General features: G+C 36.2%; 1 protein-coding gene and 1 pseudogene across 2 annotated transcripts; both read right to left on the bottom strand.

Moving 5' to 3' along the window:
- Window positions 1-4,295: 4,295 nt before the first annotated feature.
- LOC107502043 (ATP-dependent RNA helicase DDX3X-like) lies at window positions 4,296-17,822 on the bottom strand. Of its 2 annotated transcripts, none has more exons than XM_016128822.2 (17): window positions 17,456-17,822; window positions 14,975-15,035; window positions 13,578-13,625; window positions 12,141-12,270; window positions 11,229-11,384; window positions 11,051-11,150; window positions 10,549-10,684; window positions 9,539-9,624; window positions 9,192-9,290; window positions 8,949-9,109; window positions 8,490-8,634; window positions 8,228-8,372; window positions 7,846-8,027; window positions 7,649-7,766; window positions 7,262-7,415; window positions 6,867-7,000; window positions 4,296-6,678 (listed from the first exon to the last, which is right to left on the bottom strand). In XM_016128822.2, exons 1-17 carry the CDS (start codon window positions 17,498-17,500, stop codon window positions 6,599-6,601), a joined length of 1,980 nt encoding a protein of 659 aa, XP_015984308.1. In that variant the 5' UTR covers window positions 17,501-17,822; the 3' UTR covers window positions 4,296-6,598. The 2 variants fall into 2 exon arrangements, with proteins under 2 accessions (XP_015984308.1, XP_015984307.1); XM_016128821.2 differs by having other exon boundaries at window positions 6,867-7,003; window positions 17,456-17,803.
- A 5,186-nt stretch (window positions 17,823-23,008) lies between these two features.
- LOC118613556 lies at window positions 23,009-23,127 on the bottom strand (annotated as a pseudogene).
- Between the last annotated feature and the right edge of the window lie 1,759 nt (window positions 23,128-24,886).

Here is a 24,886-nt window from a genome sequence, read left to right as displayed (position 1 = left end):
GACTATTATCCATCTTTTAGAGAAAAAACAGGTTAATAAAATTGATAAATTGCCAAAATGTGAATGAAGAGCCTTTTAAATTTAATTATATTGCTATTTCAGTCATTTGAAAGTTGTACTGGTATTTTTTTTTTTTCACACAGCCATTGAAAAATTGAGAACTGCAGTTTTTTTATTGCTACATCTACCTCAGGCTTCAGTAAGTTATTTTTATATTAATAAGCACATTCATGTTAGCTGAGCACACAGAATTAGACCTTTTTTTTCAGCAAAACTAAACTGTTACTTGTTGCTTTTGGGAATCAGAATTACCAGAATTTGAGGTCCTCTTTACATACTACAATTTCTGAGTAGGATTCTAAGACTAAGAATCAGATTCAGACAAATTCAAATCTTTGTTCTATAAGCCAAATTCAGGATCATTAAACAAATTCAAACTTTAGTCTCATGAAGAGAATAGGATGTATTAATCTTTATTTACAGAAACAATGTATAAAAGGATGATTTATCAAATAATCTGTGGCCTTATTCATGAGTGTACTTCTACAGTCTAGAAGGTAACCACCTTTAGTTTTCCAGGCCAGGAGTGGGCTGGTAGTCCTGGATAGTCATGACTCGTGGGAAGTCTTCTAGCTTAAGCCACAGATTATTCGATAAATCATTCTTTTACACAGCTCCAACTCTAGGTAGATGGAAGTAGGTGAGGAAGGAGAACAAAAAGATCAGAGAGGCAAAGACCTTGTGCCAAGGACTGCTTTGCCTCAAAAGAGCTACAAGAAATCCAGATTTCCCAAGGCAGCTCCTGGACACAAATATTCATATCAAACATCCCTACAGAAACCAAGTTTAGAAATTAGAATGAAGGGGGCTAGAACTCAAGTAGCAGCTGCCCGTAAGATCTGGCTGCACTATCTTGTACCAAATCTTTTGTTTTCTATTGACTGGGTAAATAAAAAAGGTAGTTTTGTATCATTATCCCTGGCAACTTGGCCTCTCCACAAACTTGTTATCAAGTGTTGTCTCTTTCCCAGTCCACCAAGCAAACTCTTCTCTGCCTCACTGACCCAAGCAAGGTCACTTGTCAATAGTTAGTTATGATAGAGATCGAAAGGTAGTTATTTGGCTTTTTCCAACCTCGTGGGCAAAGGTTCAAAAAGGGTTGTGAAAAGCCATGGGGTAGGGTGGGGGGTGGACATTACAGCATCAACTTTTTTTTTTTTTCCTATTTTCACTTATAGTCTCATATCCCAACCACTATTCCCTTCCACAAATGGTTGAAACTTACTATTCCCTCAAGGAATTACCCTTCACTCTTCAATCCCATGAGCAATATAACCCCCACTCATGATTTAGCAAATAAAAAGCAGAGATAATGTTGAGAAAAAGAGATCAGAACAAGAAACATGAAGCCAAACCTCTAGATCCTTAATCGTTAGGGTAAGAACCGGCCTTAAATTTTAAGATAATGTTGACAGCATAAGTCATTCTCAAAGTGCAGTCCAGAGTAGGAGTCTGCAACTACCTGGCTAAGGACTGGTACTGGTCCATGGCCTTTTTTAGGAACTAGACCACATAGCAGGAGGTGAGTGGCAGACAAGCATATGAAGCTTCACCTGTATGTGCAGCCACTCTCCAGCACAAGCATCACTGCCTTAGCTCCACCTCAGATCATCAGGTATTAGATTCATGTAGGAACACCTTGTGTCAAAAAGGTTGTGGACTGCTGCTCTAAATGAGTATAGCACAGCATTCTGAGGTTTAGAAACAGGCGGCAGTGGCCGTTAGAGATTACCACACTGAGGTACAGGTCTCCGCCCATCCAAGCATGAGCTCTTTGTACACTCAATTCAGTGAGTGTATTTTGCACATACGTATTAGGTTGTCTGATACTGCAGTAGGAGCTAGAGATACAAAGATGAAGATGAGGTTCCTGTCCTCACACCACATAACGGGGCAGAACCTCTTAAGATATCGTTCTTAGGGCAGTTGCAACCTAATCTTAATAACGCTCTTTGACAGATATACTGTAAATTAACCAATTCCTATGATTGATCAGTGGATTTCTAGTATTCACTATTAGAAACACAACAGATACTTTAAACTTATCTTTAAATGTAATTATAGAAGTGGATTTCTTCAGTTTGTGTATTTCTGAAATATGGCAAATTACCTTCTAAAATAACTGTCAACTTATGAATTAAAGAGAACCCTTAAAACTCTTAGAATTTCCAAAGTGATGGAAGTGATTTCTGGCACCAAACACATGAATAAAGTTTAGATATTTTCAACCACTGCCCCTTGACCTCTAGCATATGGGAATTGGACGTATAACCTCTTCAACAATGAGCATCAGAGAATTTCCAGGTTTCTAAACATATCGAGGTGCCTGAACGATGACATGGCAAGATAGCACAGAAGCTCTTTACCATTCCTCTTTGCCCCCACTTTACCCTCTTCCATTTGACTATTTCTAAATTATATTCTAATAGTATTAACTACTTTCCTGAGTTTATTCTAGCAAATAACTGTAAACCAAACTAAGAGGGTCATGGGAAACCCCACATAGGTAAAAGAGTGCACACCCTGGGTTCCCCATTTTTATCTAGCATCTGAAATGGAGAACTCTCATGAGATTAATCCCTTAATCTTTGGGGTCTGTGCTACCTCAAGGAGTTAATGTCAGAATTGAATTGTCAGATTTGCAAAATTGGTTGCAGTTAGAAAAACCTCATACCTCTGCAGGGCCCAAAAGTTACTTCCATTCAGTTTTCAAGATTTATTTCTAACAGCCAGCCACCATAATCAGAGGTGGGTTGACTTAAAACTGATAAAAACAGATGCCATGAAACTTCCAAAACTGGGGACAACCTACTTGTAATTTTTTGCAGGATTTATTCTGCAAATCCAAACATCTAACAACTAAGAAATCTTTTTCATAGCCATAGAATAAGATTTTGATTAAATTACATGTAAGTGCCATTGAACCAATTTTAAAAACTAGGATTTTTTGTTTTGATTCATGCTAAATATATAAAGCTCTTAGGAACAGATTACTATTATGTGACATACTTTTTTAGGTTTCTCACATCTCCATATTGACAAATTTTAAACTAAAAATATTCCTGGAAGAACTTTTGCAAATGTGCACTAAAATAGTTTTTCTATGGAAGAGTCATATACTTTCTAATTTTTATAACTTATAAATCTGCATTTCATTCTTAAAATTTTCAATTCCCTGTTATGTTACAGGTACAAATATTCAGATACCAACCACATTTCAAACATTGTAGGGAAGCCTGATTTTAAATAATCTATCCTCTTGTCTGTGCAAATTCTCTTGAAATTTCAATGTCAAAAATTTCAATTTCAAAAATTGAGTAATTTTTTGAGACCCTAAGGTAAATCACAAAATTGAGCAGTTTGTGCCCAATTTTAGCAAAAAGTCTGTATCATCTTAGCCAGAATCCCATTTTAAATATCTGATCACTCTTAAGAGTGAGATTCTTCGTTCCCTGTTTATCCTCCACCCCACCAAAGGTATATAAGAATCCCGACCTGCCTTCTCCAAGGGTTCTGTTACCCAGCAATCCCCTACCCTTATACCTACTGTCCTTCCTATTAGCAATTTTCCAATCTTTGACCTCAATTTATTTCTTGGCTATAAATTCCCACTAATTCATACTCCATTCAATCCAAAAACAAACTGACTAGATGTAACACTGAGTGATACTTTAGAATATAAACAATGATTTAACTTACAAAAGTTAAATAACAGGTAAGTCAGGATAGTGCTTATCCTTTAACAGTAATGGAAAGTTCATTGCAATGCAAAAGAGATACTGAAGTTGACCTTAAAATTTTTCACAGTAAACATGTCAAGCTGCTTTGGCTCTTATACACTGATTGGTAGTAACTGCCTATACTGGTGTGTGGTATAATAATAATGTATTATTAGCCGACACAAGGAACGGAAGTTGGGAGACTGGGTGGGTACCTATGCTATTTCTACCACTGACCAGTTCCAATTAACACTTGATCCTCAAATATGTCAATACTACATATTACACAGGTCTTTCAAATTTCTATGATTTATAAAAACCCTGCTCCTGTTATCTCAACCTTATACCACCTTCACCATTATTCAAGTACTATGACTCAGAAGTACTTCTTGCTTCATGAAGAAGAGGTATTTCACAAACAGCTTTGATGGATAACGAAAACGTGATTTCCAATCTTTTAGGATCAAAGCACAATTTCATTTCTACCTCTCTTATTAAGTCACGACCAACAGCAAAAAGATTTAACTTTTTATTTTAGTAAAATCAGAATACAGCACATGCAGTGCTAGCATCTAAAACTAATACAATAAGCAATTACTGAACTTCTGGTGACTTGAGGTTCAATGTCTACATTCAGCAAGTTTAAATCCATCCTTATTCACTGAAAATACTGCTGGTTGATAAAAATGAACGTAGAAGTCACTGTTTATGGCAATATACAAAGCTAACCACATGTTTGAGGGCTGCAATTACGCTAGACAGTTACTAAAAACAAAACACATAACTAAACAAACCTCAGAGAATCTTTGATAATGTGTACACTTCTGTAAGTGCTTAGAAGTGTGTCATTAATATTTTAAGACAAGTGTATCAATACCTTGGCATGTTTTAATTTCAAATTGCCAATTTTGTCTTACATTTTTGTCAGAAAGTACAGCTAGCTATATTGCCAGTGTTGGGTCTGGTTAATTGGACTTAAATTTAATAAGACTTACATTAAAAGCTCACACTACCCCGAAATATATTATTTCACATATGGTGACATTCAACATTCAAGCGCCAGTGTTTTTGTACTGTCTTTTGGTCAAGTTTCTTTAAACTTTCAAAGAATCACTTTTAGGCTTACAAAAATAAATATTTGTCAAAATGTTCAATAAATATTACACAAACTAGCAGCAAAAAGTATCTAAAATCTGTCATGTGCAAATCGTTTCTTCTCAACTATCATTCTGTGGTCCCAAATACAATTTTGGAATCTAGTTAACAAGCTGCATTCAACATCTAATAGAACAGGACTGGAAGTTTAAGGACCCACACACAAGACGTATATATATAAAATTCTCTGAATGTGCAATAAAATAAGCACTTTGTAAAAAGTTATGGGCAAAATGTACAAGAGCCTAAACCTATACTAATTGAAATAGCACCGTAACAAATGACCTCAATACTGTCAAGTGCACCTACAATAAAGTTATAGAACAAGGCACAATATGCTTGAAAATCTATTGCACTTTTAAGAAAATTTTGCCTTTTTTTTGACATCGTAAGTTTAGTTTGTAAATAGCACTGCATTCTGGCCACAAAATAAGCATAAAATTCCAAGTGGCAGAAACATTGTTAGGGGTAGACAATCATCTTTGGCCAAATTTAGCATCAAGAGACTGTAAATACAATGAAAACCTTTGCAACTAAAATATAACTAAACTGCGTTGTACAAAAATGACACTTTATGCAGTTTAGTGTGATGTCAAGAACTTGTTCTCTGGTTTATGAGGTCTACAAGTGTAAGCCATTTTAACATTTTAACGCAGCTTAAACAGAGTAATGTAAATAGTCACTAAAATAAAGCCTGCTGCATAACCTTCCTGCTGGTATCCTCTTGACCAAAAAACATTAACACTAGCATGCATAAAGACCAAAATGCAAATAGGTCCAGGAAGAGGATCATTAATTGCCATGGTCAGTCATTCTACCTTTTCATTTATGGCAGGCATTAAAATAATAAAATTAGATAAAAATTTATCCCAAACTTTTTCAACAAATCTTTAAACTTTCACTGTTAATAGTATGCCCATATTTACCTAGCTTAAAATGAGTAACATTAAGAGAGGAACTGCTTCATTTACTTTTAATAACTTCAAAGAGTGGTTTGAAAAATGCGGGGATATATTCACATATGCCATCTCATCATGACTGGAATGGCATATTTAAAAACTATAAGGATAGAGTGAGCAAGTCAGAACTTTAATATAGTAGTTTGCCACATTATTAACCAATTCCACTTTAAGATGTTTTTCTCCCCAGTCTGTTATCTATCAAAAAGTCCTAACACAGGCTACTGCCTAATAATTTCCCTTATATTATTTATTGATAAATTGATAACTCCTGTTTCGTTAAGTTGTATCACGCCATTTGCCAAGGTTTGATTTTAGCCTGAGTTCAGCAAATTTATTTTGTCAAAGCAATTGGTATCTTGAGCATTACTGAGCCAACAGGACATCAAAACAATAAGTTGTCTAAAGTTAAAGTCACAGTACATTAACAAACAAATGATTCTCAAGTTGTAAAATTATAAATGCAGTTTGGGATGGGAAATAAACAGGAAAAGAGTTAATCCAAACTACAGCATTTAAGTCTTCAGCTTCTGAAAAGGGCTTGTTGATCTTTCTTGTAACTTTGAGCTCCTGTGAATTTTCAGGAGAATCACAGCTGGTAATGTACTGCAAGTTCTTGAAGCTAAACATTATAGTCTAAGTTACATGTGGTTTCCATTTTAACTTGTTCTGATTCGAAATGGTTGACTTTGTTGCAAAGCAGGTTCAGTTGCCCCACCAGTCAACCCCCTGGGAGTTGTAATTTCCTCCATATCCATCACTATTGTAGAAGCTTCCATAGCCACCTATCAAGAAATGTTTAAAAAGAGAAAGTCAGCCTAAGTATCTTTTCCCTTTTCTCAAGTACTTTGATATGTCTAATAAATCTATATTAAATTTTCTGCTTTGAAAATAAATTATGTATTAAATTTCTTCAATAAATTATGTATTAAAAATACTTTTCCAAAATATAAAAGAGGAAAATTAACATTACCTCCACCAAATCCTCTGCTGCTGCCATGACCACCTCCACCACTGCGGCTGCTGCTTGAACGACTACTACTAAAACTAGAACTGCTGGACCCACTACTTTGTCGATAGTCTCTGGCACCAAATCCTCCACTGAATCTACTATTATAAAGAAAGACATCTGAGTTGTTTACAAGTATGAAATTCAATTAAATTACAATTCCCATACATAACTTCTCAAACTTCAATTTCTGATTTCTCAACTCAATTTCCATTGCAGTGAATTCCTCTCATGTTTCGAAAGGCCTCAGCAGTTAATAACACTGACATTTAACTCCATGTTACCTTAATATCCCTTGCCCAAATCAGTGTTTACCCAAAGCAAACAGTAAAGAATAAAGGCTTAAAAATAATCTGTACCTCTTCGAACGTCCACGACTGCTACCCTTATAGTGGTGTTCATAAGCCATATTTTCTAACCAAGATGGCACTTCTTGTTTAGCTTCAACCAGAAGATCCAACAAATCCTTTGTGATATTTACATTTCTTTCATTAAAGAATGAGGTCGCAAGGCCTATAAGAGCCCAAAAAAGCACATTCGGTTTGTTTCCAAAAAGTATCCTGCTATTCTTTAGTATTTATAACACTAGGTAAAACATAAAACCTTAATATAATTTGCACTATAACCAACTTAAAAGAGATTGAATTAAAACCTTTTAATTGTCTGACAACTGATGTCAATTTCCCTTTGAAAATTAAGATTATAATTTAATATTCTGTGTCAAAAAATCAAACTAAACACATTACCAAGGTTTCCTACACGTCCCGTACGGCCAATCCGGTGTACATATTCTTCAATATCACTTGGCAAATCAAAATTGATAACATGTTTCACATTTGAAATGTCTAGTCCTCTTGCTGCCACCTGAAAAATAACCTTTGTTAAAAATAAAGGAAAAAGCAACATTTAAACATGCTTAACTCAAAAATAAAAAAATACACACAGCTGTAGCCACTAGAATTGGGCTTTTTCCTGATCGGAACTGGTGAAGGGCTTCCTCTCTATCTCTCTGTGATCGGTCTCCATGGATGCTAGTACAAGCATAGCCTTCATGGTATAAGAAATCCTCCAGAGAATCAGCACCCTTTTTGGTCTCCACAAATACTAAAGTCAGTGAATCTTTCCCTGGAAAATTATAAATAAAGTTTTATTTACTGATAGAAAATTAGCATCAATGACTAATCTAATTGTTAACTGGTTTAGTTAAACATGTAAGCTCATCAAAATAAGCTGTAAGGCTTAGAAAGGCAGGCAAAAAGGCAGGGGTTAGAGATCCAAATGCATTCTCTTTACTCCAGACACACTATTATTATATACAATTTTACCTGTTGCATTTAAGAGATCAAGCAGAAATGATCGTTTGTCTGACTCTTCCACCCAAACTACTTTTTGTGTGATGTTCTCAGAAGTGGAACCAACCCTGCCTACAGCCAGAAAGATATATTCATCCAAGAAATCACGAGCAAGCATCTAAAAAAAAAAAAAAAAGAAACTCTAACTTATTATCTACCTTAATTTTTCTAATTAACTGAAGATAATTGATTACTTATATACAAATATTCTAAAAAGATTTATATCAAACAATACCTGTATTTCCTTAGGAAAAGTAGCACTAAACATCATGGTGTGGCGAACACCTTTTGGTGGCATAGTATCTTGTTCAACTATACGACGAATCTGAGGTTCAAACCCCATATCCAGCATCCTATCAGCTTCATCCAACACTAAGTACCTGTTATAAAAGACTTGGTTTAGCATTTGATGAAAAAACTCAGTTGACTATAACTTGTCTATAATTATGTTAGAATAACAGCCATTCTAACATTCTAGCCTCACAATTCAACACATGTAAAAAACAGATCACACAACCAAATTAGCTATCATGAAGCATACAGGTTAACTATGATTTTCAACCAATAATTTTCAAGCACTATGTATGAAGTTCAATTATTAAAATTTTTTATCTTTAAATTAAGACAATGCCAGTAAAATACTAAAAATTACCATTATTTTTAAAAACTTATAACCTGTAAAAAGTTAACATACTTGCAGAAATCTAATCCAATCTTTCCTCTTTCCATCATATCCACTAGACGTCCTGGAGTGGCAACTAACAAATGACATCCACGTTCCAGGTCACGAATCTGCTGACCGATATCAGCACCACCATAAACCACACAAGGACGAACTCTAGACCGGTATGAAAACTATAAGCAAAGAATAGGAAGTGGTCATAAAAACATCATTAGAATCAATGAAAGTAGCAAGAATCAATAAAATGTTATTTACTTTTCTGGCTTCCTCATAGATCTGTACAGCCAATTCTCTTGTTGGGGCTAACACCAAGGAGATTGGATATTGTTTACGGCGTCCGTACCTTCCATTTTCCTAAGAAAGAAGTATAATTCATTAGACTCAAAGATCCAACACTATTATTCTTTTTAAAAGTTGTAACAGCAAAACTCCCTCTGTAATTTAAGGAATACATCCCAAAATGGGTTTTTACTGCAGAAACAGACTGAAAAGAAAATCTGCAGAAATGAATATAAAGCATATGTAGTATTATTTAAAAAGGATCCCAACAGATATTACTAAAATTTTTTCTAATCAAACTTATTTTATTAAAAAACCTTTACCTTCACAGCCTTCAAAGCCTCGCCTGGACCATCTGCATAAATCTGACTCAAGATGGGCAAAAGAAATGCTGCAGTTTTTCCAGACCCTATTAAGAAAATACTGGCTATTTAACTTTGAATATTAATGAAGTGTTCCAAATGTCCTTTAATAAAAGGTAAATTTACTTAACTCTACGCATAAATTTTCTGAGAAATATGGTATATATTTACATAGCTAAACAAATAATGCTAAATGATTTCTGTGTCCTTTTAAACATGCAACATTCACTCCTTTGTATTTCACTTTGAACAAAAAACACAACCTTTATCTCTCAACTGGCATCAACTTCAATACTTTTTTTTGTGCTATTATATTCTGGAAAGTAAACACAATTATCAAAGCAAACTTTCTGAAGAATCTAACAGTAAAGAATCTACAGATCAGTCTGTCTCCAGTCATTGGGTACAGCTGTTTCAATAAAGTGTTATTTTAAAAAGCACGTGCTTAGTTTGACCCGAAGACCAGTTAAGTATAAAAGATGTAATTCTACTTCTTATAGAAAATGTATTAACAAATGACTCACATTTTATATATTTCTACCTTTTACCTATGTTTTACTCAGGCCAAATTCTGATATAGGACGAAACCACCCCCACTTTCCCATTCTTCAATTCCCAAATAATAAGTAGAAGGCATCTTTCATTTTCCCTATGGATCATAGGCTCTTCTGTGATTTTATACTTCCTATTCCAATTATGTTGCTAACAATGATGTTGCTAACTTACATATATTTCTTCTACTACAGTAACACCAGGCTAAAATTTGTTATAGACTTCCTCAAGACTCTCTGAAGAAAACACTAATTTCATCCAAAGGATCCAAAAAGAAAAGGTAAAGGGAGACATCCTCTCCTAATCCTTACCTAACTTAAAGTCGGCGTAAACACAGGATTCAAGTCTCCATGCAGAAATTAACTCTCTTTAAAAGAAGCCCAATTAACATACTAACTTTTATTCAACAGTGAAGTTACCTGTTTGGGCACAAGCCATCAAATCTCTTTTTTCTTTGATAATAGGAATGGCATGTTTTTGTACTGGAGTAGGACGAGTATATCGAGTAAGCTCAATATTCCCCATAATAATTTCTCCCATCTCAACATCGCTGAACTGTCAAAGAAATTTAACCAAATCAAACAGATACAAGTAGAAATACCCTACCTGCTGCAATTTGTTATACTAAGAATAAAAGAAACCAACTAAATGTCTATTTGTGATTGAGTTTATAGTTACATTTAAGTAAAACAAAACAAAAAAAAAATGTTGTTTTTAAAGAAAATGGACTATTAGGTCTAATGTACAAAAGAAGTTTTAGGGTTATGTTTGACATTCTCTACACCACAAGATTACTCGTAATAAATAGTAACATCAATTTTAGTCTCTCTTTTTTCATAACCTAAGATATTTTTAGTAGAAACTTTAAAGAACTATTAAAATATCAAACAAATCAAAAAAAAAAATAACAAAATAACTTACACTTTCAATATGCGGAGGACAGTTATTGCCAGTTGCCTCTACTGGAATATCATCATATTTCTCAAAGTTAATCCCAGTGTTTCCTCCAGAAAACAGCTCCCTAAAATAAAATGATTATTACATATGTTATAATAGGTAGTAAGTTTCTTAACAATCAACATACATTTCAAAAACTTACTGCTCCAAGCGTTCACTTGGTGGAAGTGGTTTTGACCAATCGTCTTCATCTGATCTATCACACCAACGACTGTGTCCACTCCGATCAAATTTTCCAAAGCCAGTCCTGTCACGACTGCCGATACCATCATAGTCACTCCGACCACGATCATCAAATCTGAACAGCACAATTAACAAAGTACGTCAATTAGCCAGTATTATCTTAACATCTTTCTATTCACGTATTTGTATATTGAACTGTATATGTACACTGAATCACTGGTCCCAGTTACCTTTCAAAGATGTTAACGATTCAACACTGGCTACCTCATCATTTGTGAAATAAGGCCCTCCACTTAACCAATGGTTATGTATAATTCACGGAGCTTTAATTTTAAAAAATCAACATTCTTTAGCTTAAATAGTTCTCAAATGCTAAGAATTAAGTTTTTTAGTATCTGTAACTAGTAACTACTTACACATCTTCATTTTACAGTAAACTAAATACAATTGACAGAAAAATAAATACCAATTGTCCTAGTTACCTTTGTATAAAAAGAAAAATCCACTTACATGACAAAAATTAATGTTTTTGGTTTTAGTCTGCTTTGTGAAAAACAAATGCAGAACCACAGATATTAAGATCACTTTACTATACTTACAGATCAATTTACTATACTTACACAATCATAAAAAATGTCTAACTTCTATAGAGAATCTATAATAAAAACAAATTCAGGTCAAATAACATTCTTACTACCATGTAATTTCTGTTTAGAAGTTAAGAACCAAAAATCCATAATAGAAAGAAGGTCTGTTAAGGACAAAACACTGATTAAGAATCAAGAAATGTATAGAAATGATCACGTATCAAACTAAGAGTTGGTTCCTAAACTGCTATTGTATACACACTTGCAAGCTGAGAATAATTTACCTTCCCCTTGATCCACTGCCACGATCACTGAAGTAACTGGACTTTCCTCTTGAATCTCGAGACCCAAAACTGCTATATGCGTCCTTATCTTTACTAGAACTCCATCCTGAACTGCCTTTATCATAGAATCCTTCCAAAAAAAAACCCCAAAATTAGAAATTGACATTACTTTTACGTAAGTCCTGTCTTTCCATATAAGTGCCTATTCATAGACAGTCTCCCTTAACTTATCCTTGGGATAGTAGGAAGGTTGGAGGGAGGGGGAAGCAGAACCAAGTGTTAAAGGCATTACTTTTATCAGAACATCTGAAAAAGAACCAAGATTTATATAATTGGTTTTCATTGGTAAACAATTTTACTGCCTTTAATCATCTTTCCCACCAGCAATTATTACGCAAAGTAACCTCATAATATAAAAAATGAAGTACTGAATGAATATATCATCCCCCCCAAGAGATTTATAAAACAGAAGCCTACTCCATCAAGATCATTTTAACAAGACTATGGTAAGACCCTTTTTAAAACTAGGTATGCTATCAAAGGAATCCCAAGTACCTACCAAGAATTTTTAACCTCCACAGGCAGAAGCTAGGGGAGTTCTAAGTTACATTTTTGTTACGTCCCATCCCTAAATACAAATCTCACAAATGCTGAAAACAAAAACTGATTTAAAATATTTACTATATAGCAGACATGCAATACACATTTTGGAATTCCCAGATATCTAAAGATATCCTCCCCACTGTGCCCCACTTCTTTATCTTTCTGCTTTCCTTTTGGCTTTACTTTTACTGACTCATCCCTTATTGATCACCATCTGTCTGAGTATACAGCACTCAAACTATCATCCCAGCAATATGTTCCTAACAACTCTCTATAGTAAAAACTTAATACTAAAAGGAATCAAGTATTTTAAAAACATTGCAGACAAAGCCTATCCAATTAAATTTATAGGAAAAAAAGCTGAGAAGAATCCCTCCAACTTGCTGAGTATTGCCCAAAGCTGTAGTTCTAGAATTGTTAACTACTCTGCAATAATCCCATTTCCATTGTGGCAATATTTAAAGATAGCAATAAGTAGGGCTTTATTGCCATGTGGTTAGTTGTTTTACTTAATAGGGACTCCCACCACATACACACAATACACACAAACACAACTCTTTCAAAATGAAACCACATCAATGTTTACAAAGCACAAAAGTAGTGAACCTATACTAGTGTAATTAAACTAATGAAACTTTGGGTTTAAAATTGGTAAAAAAAAAGAAAAGGCGTGGGATTATGCAACATTAGATTAACTCTTTTAAAGTTAGAAGTGCTATTTTTTGAAAACAGAAGCACTAAAGAAAAACTGTTCATACACTTTCCAAAGTTATCTCATTTTTCCTAGGCTTCAACTGACCTCTAAACACAGTAAAAGTTGCCAAGATCACCTACCTTTAGATGCTTCTCTGTTCCTTAAGTGAGGAGGTATATATCGCCCTTCTAAAGAGAGAATGTAAAATTAAAAGCCTATCATAGCCAAGACAGCTTTTTACAGAAACGTCTATTTAAAAACTGGTCCTTGGAAACACATTTTTCATACCTCTTTAAATATCTTGCAATAGGGGAAAAATATCTAAAAGTGGGTTATTGTTAATTAAGATTTTTTTACCTTAAACCAAAAAACAAAAACCAAAACAAAAGAACAAAAACCAAAACCCAAAAACCAAACCAAACAAAAAAAGGTAGGGAGGTAGCAAGTTTGTAAACATGGATTTTCAGAAATCCTCAAACCAAACACATTTCAGTAGCTATTACTACTGGTTATTTGACCTAAGTTTTAAAAGGCTCTAAAAGTGTCAAGAAACTGTTACACGAATTACAACCATTAAAACATAACCATCCTACAAAAAAAAATAATAGCTACTGAATCAGTTAACGAATTTCAATTACCCAAAGAGTTTGTTCCACTGGTAAAGACAATAAAAATATATAAAATCTCTAAAATAAAAATAATTCCAAGGAATTAACTTTGAGTTTCCTGCTTTACATTAACAGCCTAGTGTATATTTAAGAAACAAAAGAATTTAAGTCACAAAGTAGAAGGATGTCAACTATTACCTAAAAATCCCAATTTTAATTAAATCTCTAAGTTTGGATAAAACTAAGTATCCCAAACGATTAGCATAATTAAGTCCTTTTAAATTCATACAATGGTATAGAAGATTCAATATGTAATAACCAGATATAAAGGTTTTCAGAGTATACCAACTCCTTTCTTAAAAAACCTAGGTCCAAGCTGAGATCTGCTGCCAAATAATAAAAAATCCTTTCCCTCTCTAAATAGTAAAACCTAATAGTCTCAAAATAAATGAACAAATAAATATATAAATAAAAATATCCCCACCCCTACACTATTCTTTTCAAAGGATCTAACTTTTCCAAAGCATTTAACATATTTGACATTTAACATCACCCAAGAAACAATAATATACTTTATTTTTAAGTCTCTGGTTCTTTGAAGAAATGAGTTGTAGTAGCTGTAATACAAAACATACAGGTTCCCCTCATTACGTTTAACGTATTTCAGACAAGAGATGGACAAATCTTCATGTCTTCAAGCCTGGCCAGGGTTTATATTGGACATCAGTTTTTTAATAATGTGAATACTGAATTAACTTTCTACAAAATATTAACCATTCCCATTTTAAAAAATCTCATTATCCAGACATGCCAAAATACTTCAAATATTTATAGGCAAAAAGAGAAGGGAAATTTTGAATTTCAAATTAAAAAGAATGAGATATTTTAACAATCCTAATAAAGATTGTTAACAACAAAAATTTACTTACTGTTTGCTGTACTTGCCCCTCCACTCTGATTATCAGAAGAGTTCAGGTCTAGACCAGCAAACTAGAAGAAAAATTATTATCAGTTCACAATCTATAGTACTATATAGACTAAGGGAAAATTTAAGCAAAATTAAGCCTTAAAAACAAATTAGAAGCCCTAAATTCCAATCCTACCCAGTACCATTTACTAGCTAGCTGCCATGTCTGTCATTTTTAACGCTTTTAAGGTCTACAAAGTATGAGAAATGCAAAAAGCAGTTCCCAGATGCCATGAGCACACCAGGTTCATTCACCCAAAACAAGTTTTCTCTATAACAACCTTCCATAAGTAAAAGCTCTTCAATCACCAAACTAAATTATTACCATCAATGTCTCAAAGCCACTGGTTTTCTACTTAGTATTATTTTAAGCATAAAGGTTTACCTGAAAAGTGTTATGACAATTTGAAGATTACTTCATTTCTTGATCCCCTTAAAATTGTTCAACTGGTTTTAATGTGGATAAATTCCTAAGCAGCAACACCACCATTACCCATCACATAGTGAGTACTGTGCACCATATTTAATGATTGCTACACTGTGAAGTCAGTATTTACTTTTTCCATTTTAGAGATAAGTTGGTCAGAAATAGTGGGCGCTACTGTTATTTCAATACTTTGAAAAGCAATCTTTAATCTCAATTCCTAACTGTCCCTTCATACTGATTGCAGTACCTTAGGGGAAAGGTCATTTTACTTTACTGCATTTTGTAATAATGAACCAAGAACTACTCAGAAGCAGTACAAAAATTATTTGCCGAAATAAATTTTTAAAAGCATAAAAGACCAAAGCAATAAGGCTGCCTACCACCTGTTTGCAAAAGATATTTACTATGTTTTAAAACACTTTGACATTGAGAAAACATTAACAAACTTACATGCACTATCAATAAAGATATTACTTTCAATTATTTCAACTTTTTTCAAGTCAAGTTTCCTTACTAATAAGTTTAATAGACTGTGAAGAGCAAAGTTTATCAAAAGTTAAAATGGATTCCACCTACACAGAAAATGTTACAAATTTGAATGCCTGTACTATTGATGTCAGGTTTTCAATTTGTATGGTCTTTCTAACATATTAAGTCTCAATATACTGTAGGCAGTAACATAACCATATCGTTAGCGGGAAAATACACTATTACTAGACAAATACCTCAAATAAATTACATTACGTTAAAACTTAGAAAGTAGTGTCAGTATGCACTGTTTCACGACATTTGTTTATAAAGTATTTTCATGACAAGATGACGCCGTAAATCAAGTCGCTTTGTAAAACGTGCAAGACAGAAGCCGAGACAAACTGTTCACTTAAAGTGTCAGAACCATTCGCTGCAGAGTTTATGGGGAGGTTACCACGGCAACGAAATTTCTTGCCTGAGGAAAAAAGCCTTTAACCAGTGTTGTTAAATTTCATATTGTAATTCCCACCCCTAACTGCTCCAAGGAAAATGGCATGTCCAGGGTTTGACCAATTTCAATGTTTTATCCCTTACGCTCAAAAAGTTCATGTGCACCGGCTCCGACCGACTCAAGCGCCTAACCTATGAATAGATAGATACAAAAAATAATAAATAAATAAATAAAGACAACCGTCGGGTAATGGCCATTCAGTGACTCTGAATAAGGAGAGTTCCAGATTTCTAACCTCAGAAATGACTCCCCGAAAGCGCCGAACTTCCATATCTCCACAGACGGGTCAAGGGAGGCACGCAGCGGCCATTCTTCCCTCCCCTCCTCACTATCCCTTTCCGGCTGTGGTGCGTCACAAAACTTTCCGCTCCGGAAACACAGCCTCGTCATCCACAGAGCAAGAGGCAGGAGGCCTCCGGGGTAGAACAAGACTGCTGTTTCGTGGTCTTTAATCGTTAGTCGCCTGCCCAGGTCCCGCAGGACCCGGCCTTCTATTAGATGACGGCGGCGGTACACAGCCCAAACAAAGGAGACAGCCGCCATTACCCCCAGAAAGGCCCACTCCTCCCTCACCACGCATCCTGTGAATGCAATCCGCCTTCCGCTCCCACACAAACAACGCCTCTAGGCCTGAATGTACGCTGTCCAGTGAGGGCGAAACCTCTCGACACAAAGAATAGTCATCTTTGATGTACTTTCATCCAAACACTAACCAGTCGGCGTTCTCACACGCACCTCCGCAAGACCCCGCAAACACACAAAAGCCGCCATTGTGCGTGCCTGGAGACCAATACCTCAAGCTAGGCCGCAACCCAGCGCAAGTCAAATACCGATCATCGCTAATGTCTCGTCTTTTCTCCATTTAGCCTTCACAAGAATTAACGCACTTTCTCTCCCCAATGGCTAACAGTCCCACCCACCGCAAAGCACACTGAACCAGGAAGAGGAAAATTAAAGTAGCTATTGAGCCACAAGAAACGTTAAAAGACGGAAGGGGGTCCACATATAGTTTCAATAGGCACATTTAGGCTTACCTGCTGGTCCAGACCAAGCGCATTTTCCACCGCCACATGACTCATGCCTGAAGCGAATCGAGGACGCGGAGACTCAGGGCAGATCCAGCTTATCAAGATGTCAGGGGACCGCTTTCTGAAGTACACAGCTTGGCAACTGCCGTAATATACCCACTTCACGGCTTTACGTCAGCACGTAAAGCTCCGCCTTCTTCCTTTGCCCACCGCTCCAACTCCTTTGTCTCTACCGTTACCTCTGCCTGACCTAACTCGCGTTCGTATAGTCATAACATCGCGAGATATTCTAGGAAGTCCGGTACTCAAACGCTCTCAGAATTCGCGAGAATTTCTTTTCCTCGTGCCTTTCAGTAATGTGTAGGAATTCTTCGCAATTTGAGAGAACTCACAATCTCCCGCGCGCGCCAGATGAGAAATCTTATAGAGCCAATATACTCCTTATTTCTCCCAACCCCCTCCACACCCTCTTGCTTTTCCTCCTTTCTCTAGCGCTTTCTCTTTATCTTCTCTTTCGGTTCCAGGAATTGTAAGTTTCATAAAACATCTCTTTTCTAACTAACTCTTACACGCCTTTGGAAAGCTCCCCTAAAGCAGAACTAGTCAAAAAACCCACAAAACCCGAAAATGTTGAGGATCACGTGACCCCTTGTGTCAAGCGCGTTGCGCATATTGTAGAGTTGTCAAAGGTGGCTCAAATAGAATCCTCCGTCTGGGGAGGCGAAAAAAGAGGAGGTTGACAGAGGAACTCACCCAAGGGTGGGCGGAAACTGGAGCGGGAAACCGCAGCACAGCCGGCGGGCAGAGCTGCCCGGCGTGAATGGCTTAGGCTGCGGGGGTTTAGCCAGGAACCCCGGGCCCCTCAGGTTTACTAGTGGGGAGTGTCCGCTTCATGCAGGCGCGGCCTCTGCGTCATGTGGTGAGGGAACAGTAAAGCAATTATACACTGAATGACGCTAATAATAACTCTCTGGAGACATCCTTTGCCCCTCCTCTCCGCCCCATGACCTCCTCCCCGTCCCCAGCCGCCACTCCAGCAGTATTAGCCGCCTTTTCGTTTCCTCAGTGATCCAGGTCTTCTAGTTAATACTGCTGCGTAAGGTCCCAGTGACCCTCAGGCAGCTAAGGCGGCTAATTGAAGAAAATATGTTGCTGCCAACAGAGGTGTCACTTTTTGTGGTACTCTTTTAGGTGCCTTGGTCCAGATCCGGCACCATAGGCTTCTCTAATAGAAGATAACGTATCGAGCGGCAGCATGTACATGGTTCCTAAACGCTCATTTCTCTTAGCGTTACATACACAAGAATTTACACCACATTTATAGGGTCTCCTGATGGTTGGGTTCAAATAACTTCATTCTCAAAACATTTAACACATAAAATACTTTTCTGCTTTTCAGTTTCAAATTTTAAATACTCAAATGTGATTTAAACAACTTTAATGCTTTCCCACCTTCTGGGTATCACCTGAAGTAGATAACACGTTTATAGCAAATATTTTTCTAACAACACTTTCACCATTCTAAAATCAAGTTCCTAGGTGGAGTAAGTTAAACCCATCCATACACAGTTTCTCCCCAAAATGACCTAACAAAGAACTAAAAAGGAAATCAAATATAATAAAATATTTAATAGGTAAATGTCCTTCACTATCTCACTGACAACAGTCAAGTGCTGTCCCATTCAGTCACAATACAAATAAAATGTATCCATATTTTATATATGTAGTGTTGCTCTTGATGATATTATTTTCCACAACAGTGGCAGTACAGTCCTGAAAAAAATCTCAGTATGTTGACATTAATAAAAAATATTTGGGTTATATTTAAAAAATTAAGTAAGTTTAAGGGAAAAAATTGGTTAGCATCCCATCTAGCAAACACAAAGGAGCACAGAGGAGCTATACATAATGGAAAGCCTAAATAGGCAGAAGTGTATAAAGAGTGGATTGCCTCAGGCAAAGCCATCTTTCTTTCTTTTTTTTAAATTATGTTTATTGTGGTAACATTTATACAATTATAAAATTTTAAGCTATACATTATAATTCGACATCAGTATATTCTATTGTGTATTTACCACCCAAAGTCCAGTTTTCTTTAGCTACCATATAGATGATCCCCTTTACCCACTTTACCCTCAGAGCAATGCAGAGTTCTGACAAACAGGATTTTCACCCACATAAAAAATCCTTTGCAAAGAACTAGTCATTGCATTGTAGAACATCTAACATACCTGGCCCCAACCTACTATAATGTTAGTAGCCCTTGCTGGTTTGTGACAACCAAAACTATTCGTACTAATTGTAAAGTGTTCTCTTGAAAAACACTAGTTCTCTCCAAGTGTGATTTTTAAATTCGTATTATGAGGCACTAGAGGAATATCTTTGGTCTTGTTATGTACTTTTCAGGTAGACCAGGGTAAAAGTGAGATTCAGAAGCTATGAATTCTGATAACTCTTCTACCTGTATGTGCAAATCAGCAATAATGGGACATAATTATCCAGTTTCTGAGCCTTATTTTACCTGTGAATAGTGCTGACTTGCAGGGTACTGCCATTAGAGCACTTAGAAGAGGTTTTAAAAATAGTAATTTTCCATTTTCAATTAATACTTGCAAATAGACATACTCAGATCCAAGCATCTAGGGTGATTTGCTAATTAATGTGTTATGATTATGTTATAAAGGACAAGGGTCTGAAGGTCTAGCCAGTTCTTGCTAAATGATATTCTTACTAAATTTTAAAAGGTAGCACAGTGTTTTGCAGATTCAGCTATAATCAGATGAGCTTAATCTGGACCCAACAGTATAAATTTAGGCTCTGCAAAGAAGAAATCAACATGTAATTAACCAAATTGCATATATATGCAATGGCTAAGCCTCCCTTAGAGCTTTGGATGTGAATCACAGTCTTCTTTACAAGTAAATAAAACCTACAAGTAAATAAAACCACCTAATGACAACTGGATCCCATTCCTGAATAGAGCATCACAAGTAGTGAACTCCTTGAGTTCTGTAACAACTCTGGTGACTTGGATGGTATTCCCCTAAAAAGATTCCTACTTGGCCTAGTGTGCATACTTGACAAAGAGGTGTGGTAGCGGCAGCTCATCTGGAGGTTCATAACTGGAGAGAGGATCTGTTCTACAGAAGATCTCCTAGTTGGTGCTGACCACTGGAATGAGTTTCTGTGCTGCCTTGACAGCAAATCAGATTGGTCACCTGAAACTGTTTATTTCAGTGCTTTAGAAGGGAGGTGAGTAGGCAGTCACTTTAATTAGTGTGGATATAGTGTTTGGCCTAATGTCAGAATGATAGCTTCATTTCTGGAGTGTGGTTAGGATCTGAGACTTTACAGGGGAAAAAACCCTTTGTTGGTATACTGACAGAAGGAATTTTAAGAAGGATTAAAGACAAGAGCCCTAAGACATCCCGGCCCCTATTTGATTCAATACTTTACAGTAGTCCCCCTGGGATTCTGTTACTTGCCTTTTTGGTGACATAAGAGTCTTTTCTTCTTGCTTGAAGACCTCTTTATCAGGAAAGAAGAACAGAATTCACTGATTTAATGGGATAGTAAACCCACAGAATTTAGCTCAATTACTGCAGCAGGTTTTAGAAGATAAATGTAAAACTTTAAACTGTTACTTGTGGGCTAGCCAGTCTTGGGTTATCTGAGAGGTTAGAAATACCTCTTATGAAAAATAGGAAATAAACTTTCAATTCTAGAGTTTAGTCTCTTCGGATACACCCTGAAACATTGGACACTTTTTGAATATGACCATTTCACAAAGAAAAACAAATTTTCTCATGCAATATTGCAAGTCCCTAACATGTTTTAGAAACATGTCCAAGAGGTAACTGCACATGTTCCTTTCTTTACATCAGTTCTGTATAACTGGAAGGCTTTGGGCTAGTCTGGGTAGAGAGGTAATTAGCTTGCATAATGGTATATTTATATTCATGATCCATAGTCTCACTTGCAGAGATGTTCGATTCCTCACTGCCAAGGAAAAAATTACCAAACCATTAAAAGCTGAGAAAGAGGCTAATAATAACGTGTTACTCAACCTAATAATCAGATCTGGTGGCCAGTAGATGAGTCTGTTCACAATACTGAGTGGGAACCCAATGACAAAATAGACAGGGGTCGCATTGAGTATTATAGGAGCCTAAGGCCATGGTTGCTCCCCTGAAAATTGGGTTAAAGTTAAAAACATTAAACAAGAGGCCAGTGAGAACCCTTCAGCCTTCTTAGAAAGTTTGAAAGCACACTTAAGGCAAGATACCACATATGCCCTAAGGATCCAGGGAGTGAAACAACCCTGAATATCTTCTTCAGGGTTCTCTGTATATCTGTAGAAGTTACCAGATAGTGGTGGAAGCTACCACCAACACCTCCCAATTGATATAAGTGGCCTTTGGGGTTTTAAGAAGAGATAGATAGCAAAGAAAAGAAGGACAAAGGAAAGATTTTTTAAAAAACAACCTTCTTTTCTTGCTGTCTTCCTCCAGGCTTTGGGTGAGAGTTTAAAGATCACTTTGAGTAACACCTGGGACCCACTGTGGGAACAAACAAGCAACATTGGAGCTTAACCAATGTGGATGGTAAACAAACAAACAAACAAATGAAATGAAATGAAATAAAGGATACTGGAAGAGAGAGTATCCCAAGTATCCTCAGTGAAAGAAAGAAATGAAAACTAATTCTTTGCATTTACCTCAGATAAAAGTGGAGGACTGATGGGTTAGAGACTATTCTTTTGGCTCCATTTTGATTTTATATGAGGAGACCCACGTTACTCTGTTACTCAAGTGGAGAAAATTGAATTTCTGTTAGGTACTGGAGCCACTTACTCTGCTCGTACTACCCAGGAAGGATCCCTTTTCCAAGAGGGAATATAATATTAAAGGGGTGTCTAGAAGGCCAAATACAAATATATTCTTTGAGCCTTACTAACATGCGAAATAAGATTAAAACTGTTGTCACAATAGTTTCTTCTATGTACTTACTGTCCAGGTCCCTTTTTCTTAGAAAAGTCCTACTAACTAAATTAGGGCCTATTATGTGTTTAAATTGAAAAATTTAGGTACTAATTTTCAAGAATGAAGTAATAGATTTCATGGTTCTACTCCACCAGGTCCTGAAAGACCAGGTTAACCCAGCTGTTTGGGCACAAGGAAAAGTTAGAAAGGCAAGGTATGCTCTCTACCTGTTAAAGCAGTACTCAAACAATAGACCACTCGTGCAAGGTAAAGCTATACCCCCTAAAACCCGAGGCAAAAATGGGAATTGTCCTAAATACATTTCTCAAACAAGGACGCTCACCCTCAACACTGCCATCTTTTCCATTAAGAAAGTGGGGATAGATTTGTACAAGACTTAAGGGCTGTGAATAAAGTAGTATAGTATGTACACTCTAGTGTTCCTAAGCCCTATACCCTGTTGGCCAAAATCCCAGAATCTAGCAAATATTACACAGTCCTGGATTTAAACGATGCTCTTTTGCATTCTCTTGGGCCATGACTCCAAACAAATATTTTTAAACATATTTTTAATTAAAGCCTACAGCATCTGGTCTTCCTAGGTGGTCTCCCATCCAAGTACTAATCAGGCCCAACCCTGCTTAGTAGCCGAGATCAGATGGGATTGGGCACATTCGGGGTGGCATGGCTATAGACAAACTTTTGTTTTTGAATGAGAATATCCTGAAACCCATCAAAAGCCCCAATATTGCTAGGCTATGTTACCACAAGTTCCAAAAATTCCCGACCTGATTTGCAGAGGCCTTTGCAAAAGACCTGAGGGACCCCCACCTTGAAAATAGATCTCTTCTATAATATGTAGATTAAATTCTAATTGCCAGCCCTGAAAGAGAAACTTCCAATGGAAATACTCTTTTGACCTTTAAACCATCTAGCTGAAAAGAGATATAAAGTATTCCAGAAAAAGGTTTAGGTACCTTTTTAAGTAATTAAGTACCTTGGTTTTCTGATTTCATAAGGGCAAAGAAGCCTAGAGCAAAGTGAAAGGCAGCAATAACCAGTCTAGCTTTGCCACAGAACTGTAGAAAATCAAGAGGTTTTCTTGGAATTACAGGATTCTGTAAGATGTGGACCCCTATTTTGGTCTTACAGCCAAGCTCCTGTATAATAAATTAGAGGAGAAAAGGCGACCCTCAGAGAGAGAGAGAGAGTAAATGAACACTTTGAAAAATTAATGTAAAACTACAGGAGGTTCCTGGCTTCGGTTTACTTAATTTGAAAAAGGCTTTGAATTTTATGTACATTAGACCCTAGGAATTGCCTTAGAGGTTTTAATTCAAATGCTGAAGCGTGTAAGACACATAGTTCCCTATTTTTCTAAGCAAGTTAACATGGCGACACAGAATGTCCACCTTTTCTGAGGACTGTGGCTGCAACTTGCATATTAATATCAGAAGCAATAAAGTTAACTGTGGGACAGCTTCAAATTATACAGAGGTAGTTACAGTTCTTGAAACCAAGAAAAATAACTGGTTAACAGAAAGAACGATGCAATACTAGACCACGTAGTTGCATAATAATGTTGGCATCACTCTAAAAATTTGTCATACCCTCAATTCTGCTACTCTATTGCTGACCTCCTTTGAGACCCCAGATCATGACTGTGTTGAAATAGTATATTCTAGTAGGAATGATCTTAAGATAGCCAACTCAAAAGAAATATGGTTAACCACTGAGAGTACCTTCATAACCAGTTAAGAACACAGAGTGGTATCCTTGATCAACACCACTAAAGCAGGAGTTCTTACCCCTGGGACTTCTGCTCAATAAAACTAAACTCATAGAATTGAACTGAGTCCTGAAATTAGGAGAAAACAAAAACCTGACTATATATCATTCTAAGTATGCATACTCTATACTCTGTACCCATGGGATATCTGGAAGGATTGAGGATTGATGATAGTTGGAAATAAATATGAAATATGGACCTCTGATCCTAAAGTTATTATAGGCTCTCAGAAAACATAAAAGTAATTGCAGTGGTACACTGCAGGGGCCAACACAAAGGAGACTAAGAGGTAGTAAAAAGGAATATCCTTGCCAATGCCAAAGCAAAAAAGTGCAGCTCTAAACAAAACAGTAATGCTGCTAGCCTTCTTTTCTAGTTTGACTTTAATCAGTACACTCCTCTGTATACCAAAAATGATTTAAAAATTAGCCAAGAATGGGGCATTAAGGAGATTCCTATGTATAAGAGGTGGCAGATAAATGAACATAAGGTGATTTCTTGAAAAAATAAGTCTTTTTCCAAGTCTTCCAGCTTGGAAAATAGAAGCCCAAGATTCCACACAATATGGAAAGTGGGAACTATATGGATAGTTAGTAACAGTGACATTAGGGATGAAAAGAGTCAGTAATAGTGTAAATGAAAAGACTTAGCGTCATGGATATGAGA

The sequence above is a fragment of the Rousettus aegyptiacus genome, unplaced genomic scaffold (genome assembly GCF_014176215.1).
Source record: "Rousettus aegyptiacus isolate mRouAeg1 unplaced genomic scaffold, mRouAeg1.p scaffold_m13_p_19, whole genome shotgun sequence".
NCBI lineage: Eukaryota > Metazoa > Chordata > Mammalia > Chiroptera > Pteropodidae > Rousettus > Rousettus aegyptiacus.
Note: the sequence above shows the minus strand (reverse complement) of the source record. Positions and strands in the feature narration are given on the sequence as shown.

Coding starts and splice junctions, on each gene's coding strand:
- LOC107502043 (XM_016128821.2), bottom strand. CDS start 17,500: ATGAGTCATGTGGCGGTGGAAAATGCGCTTGGTCTGGACCAGCAG. Junction 15,036..17,455: donor CGCTTGGTCTGGACCAGCAG/GTAAGCCTAAAT, acceptor TTTTTCTTCTAG/TTTGCTGGTCTAGACCTGAA. Junction 10,685..11,050: donor GTCCTCCGCATATTGAAAGT/GTAAGTTATTTT, acceptor TTTCTTTGACAG/TTCAGCGATGTTGAGATGGG.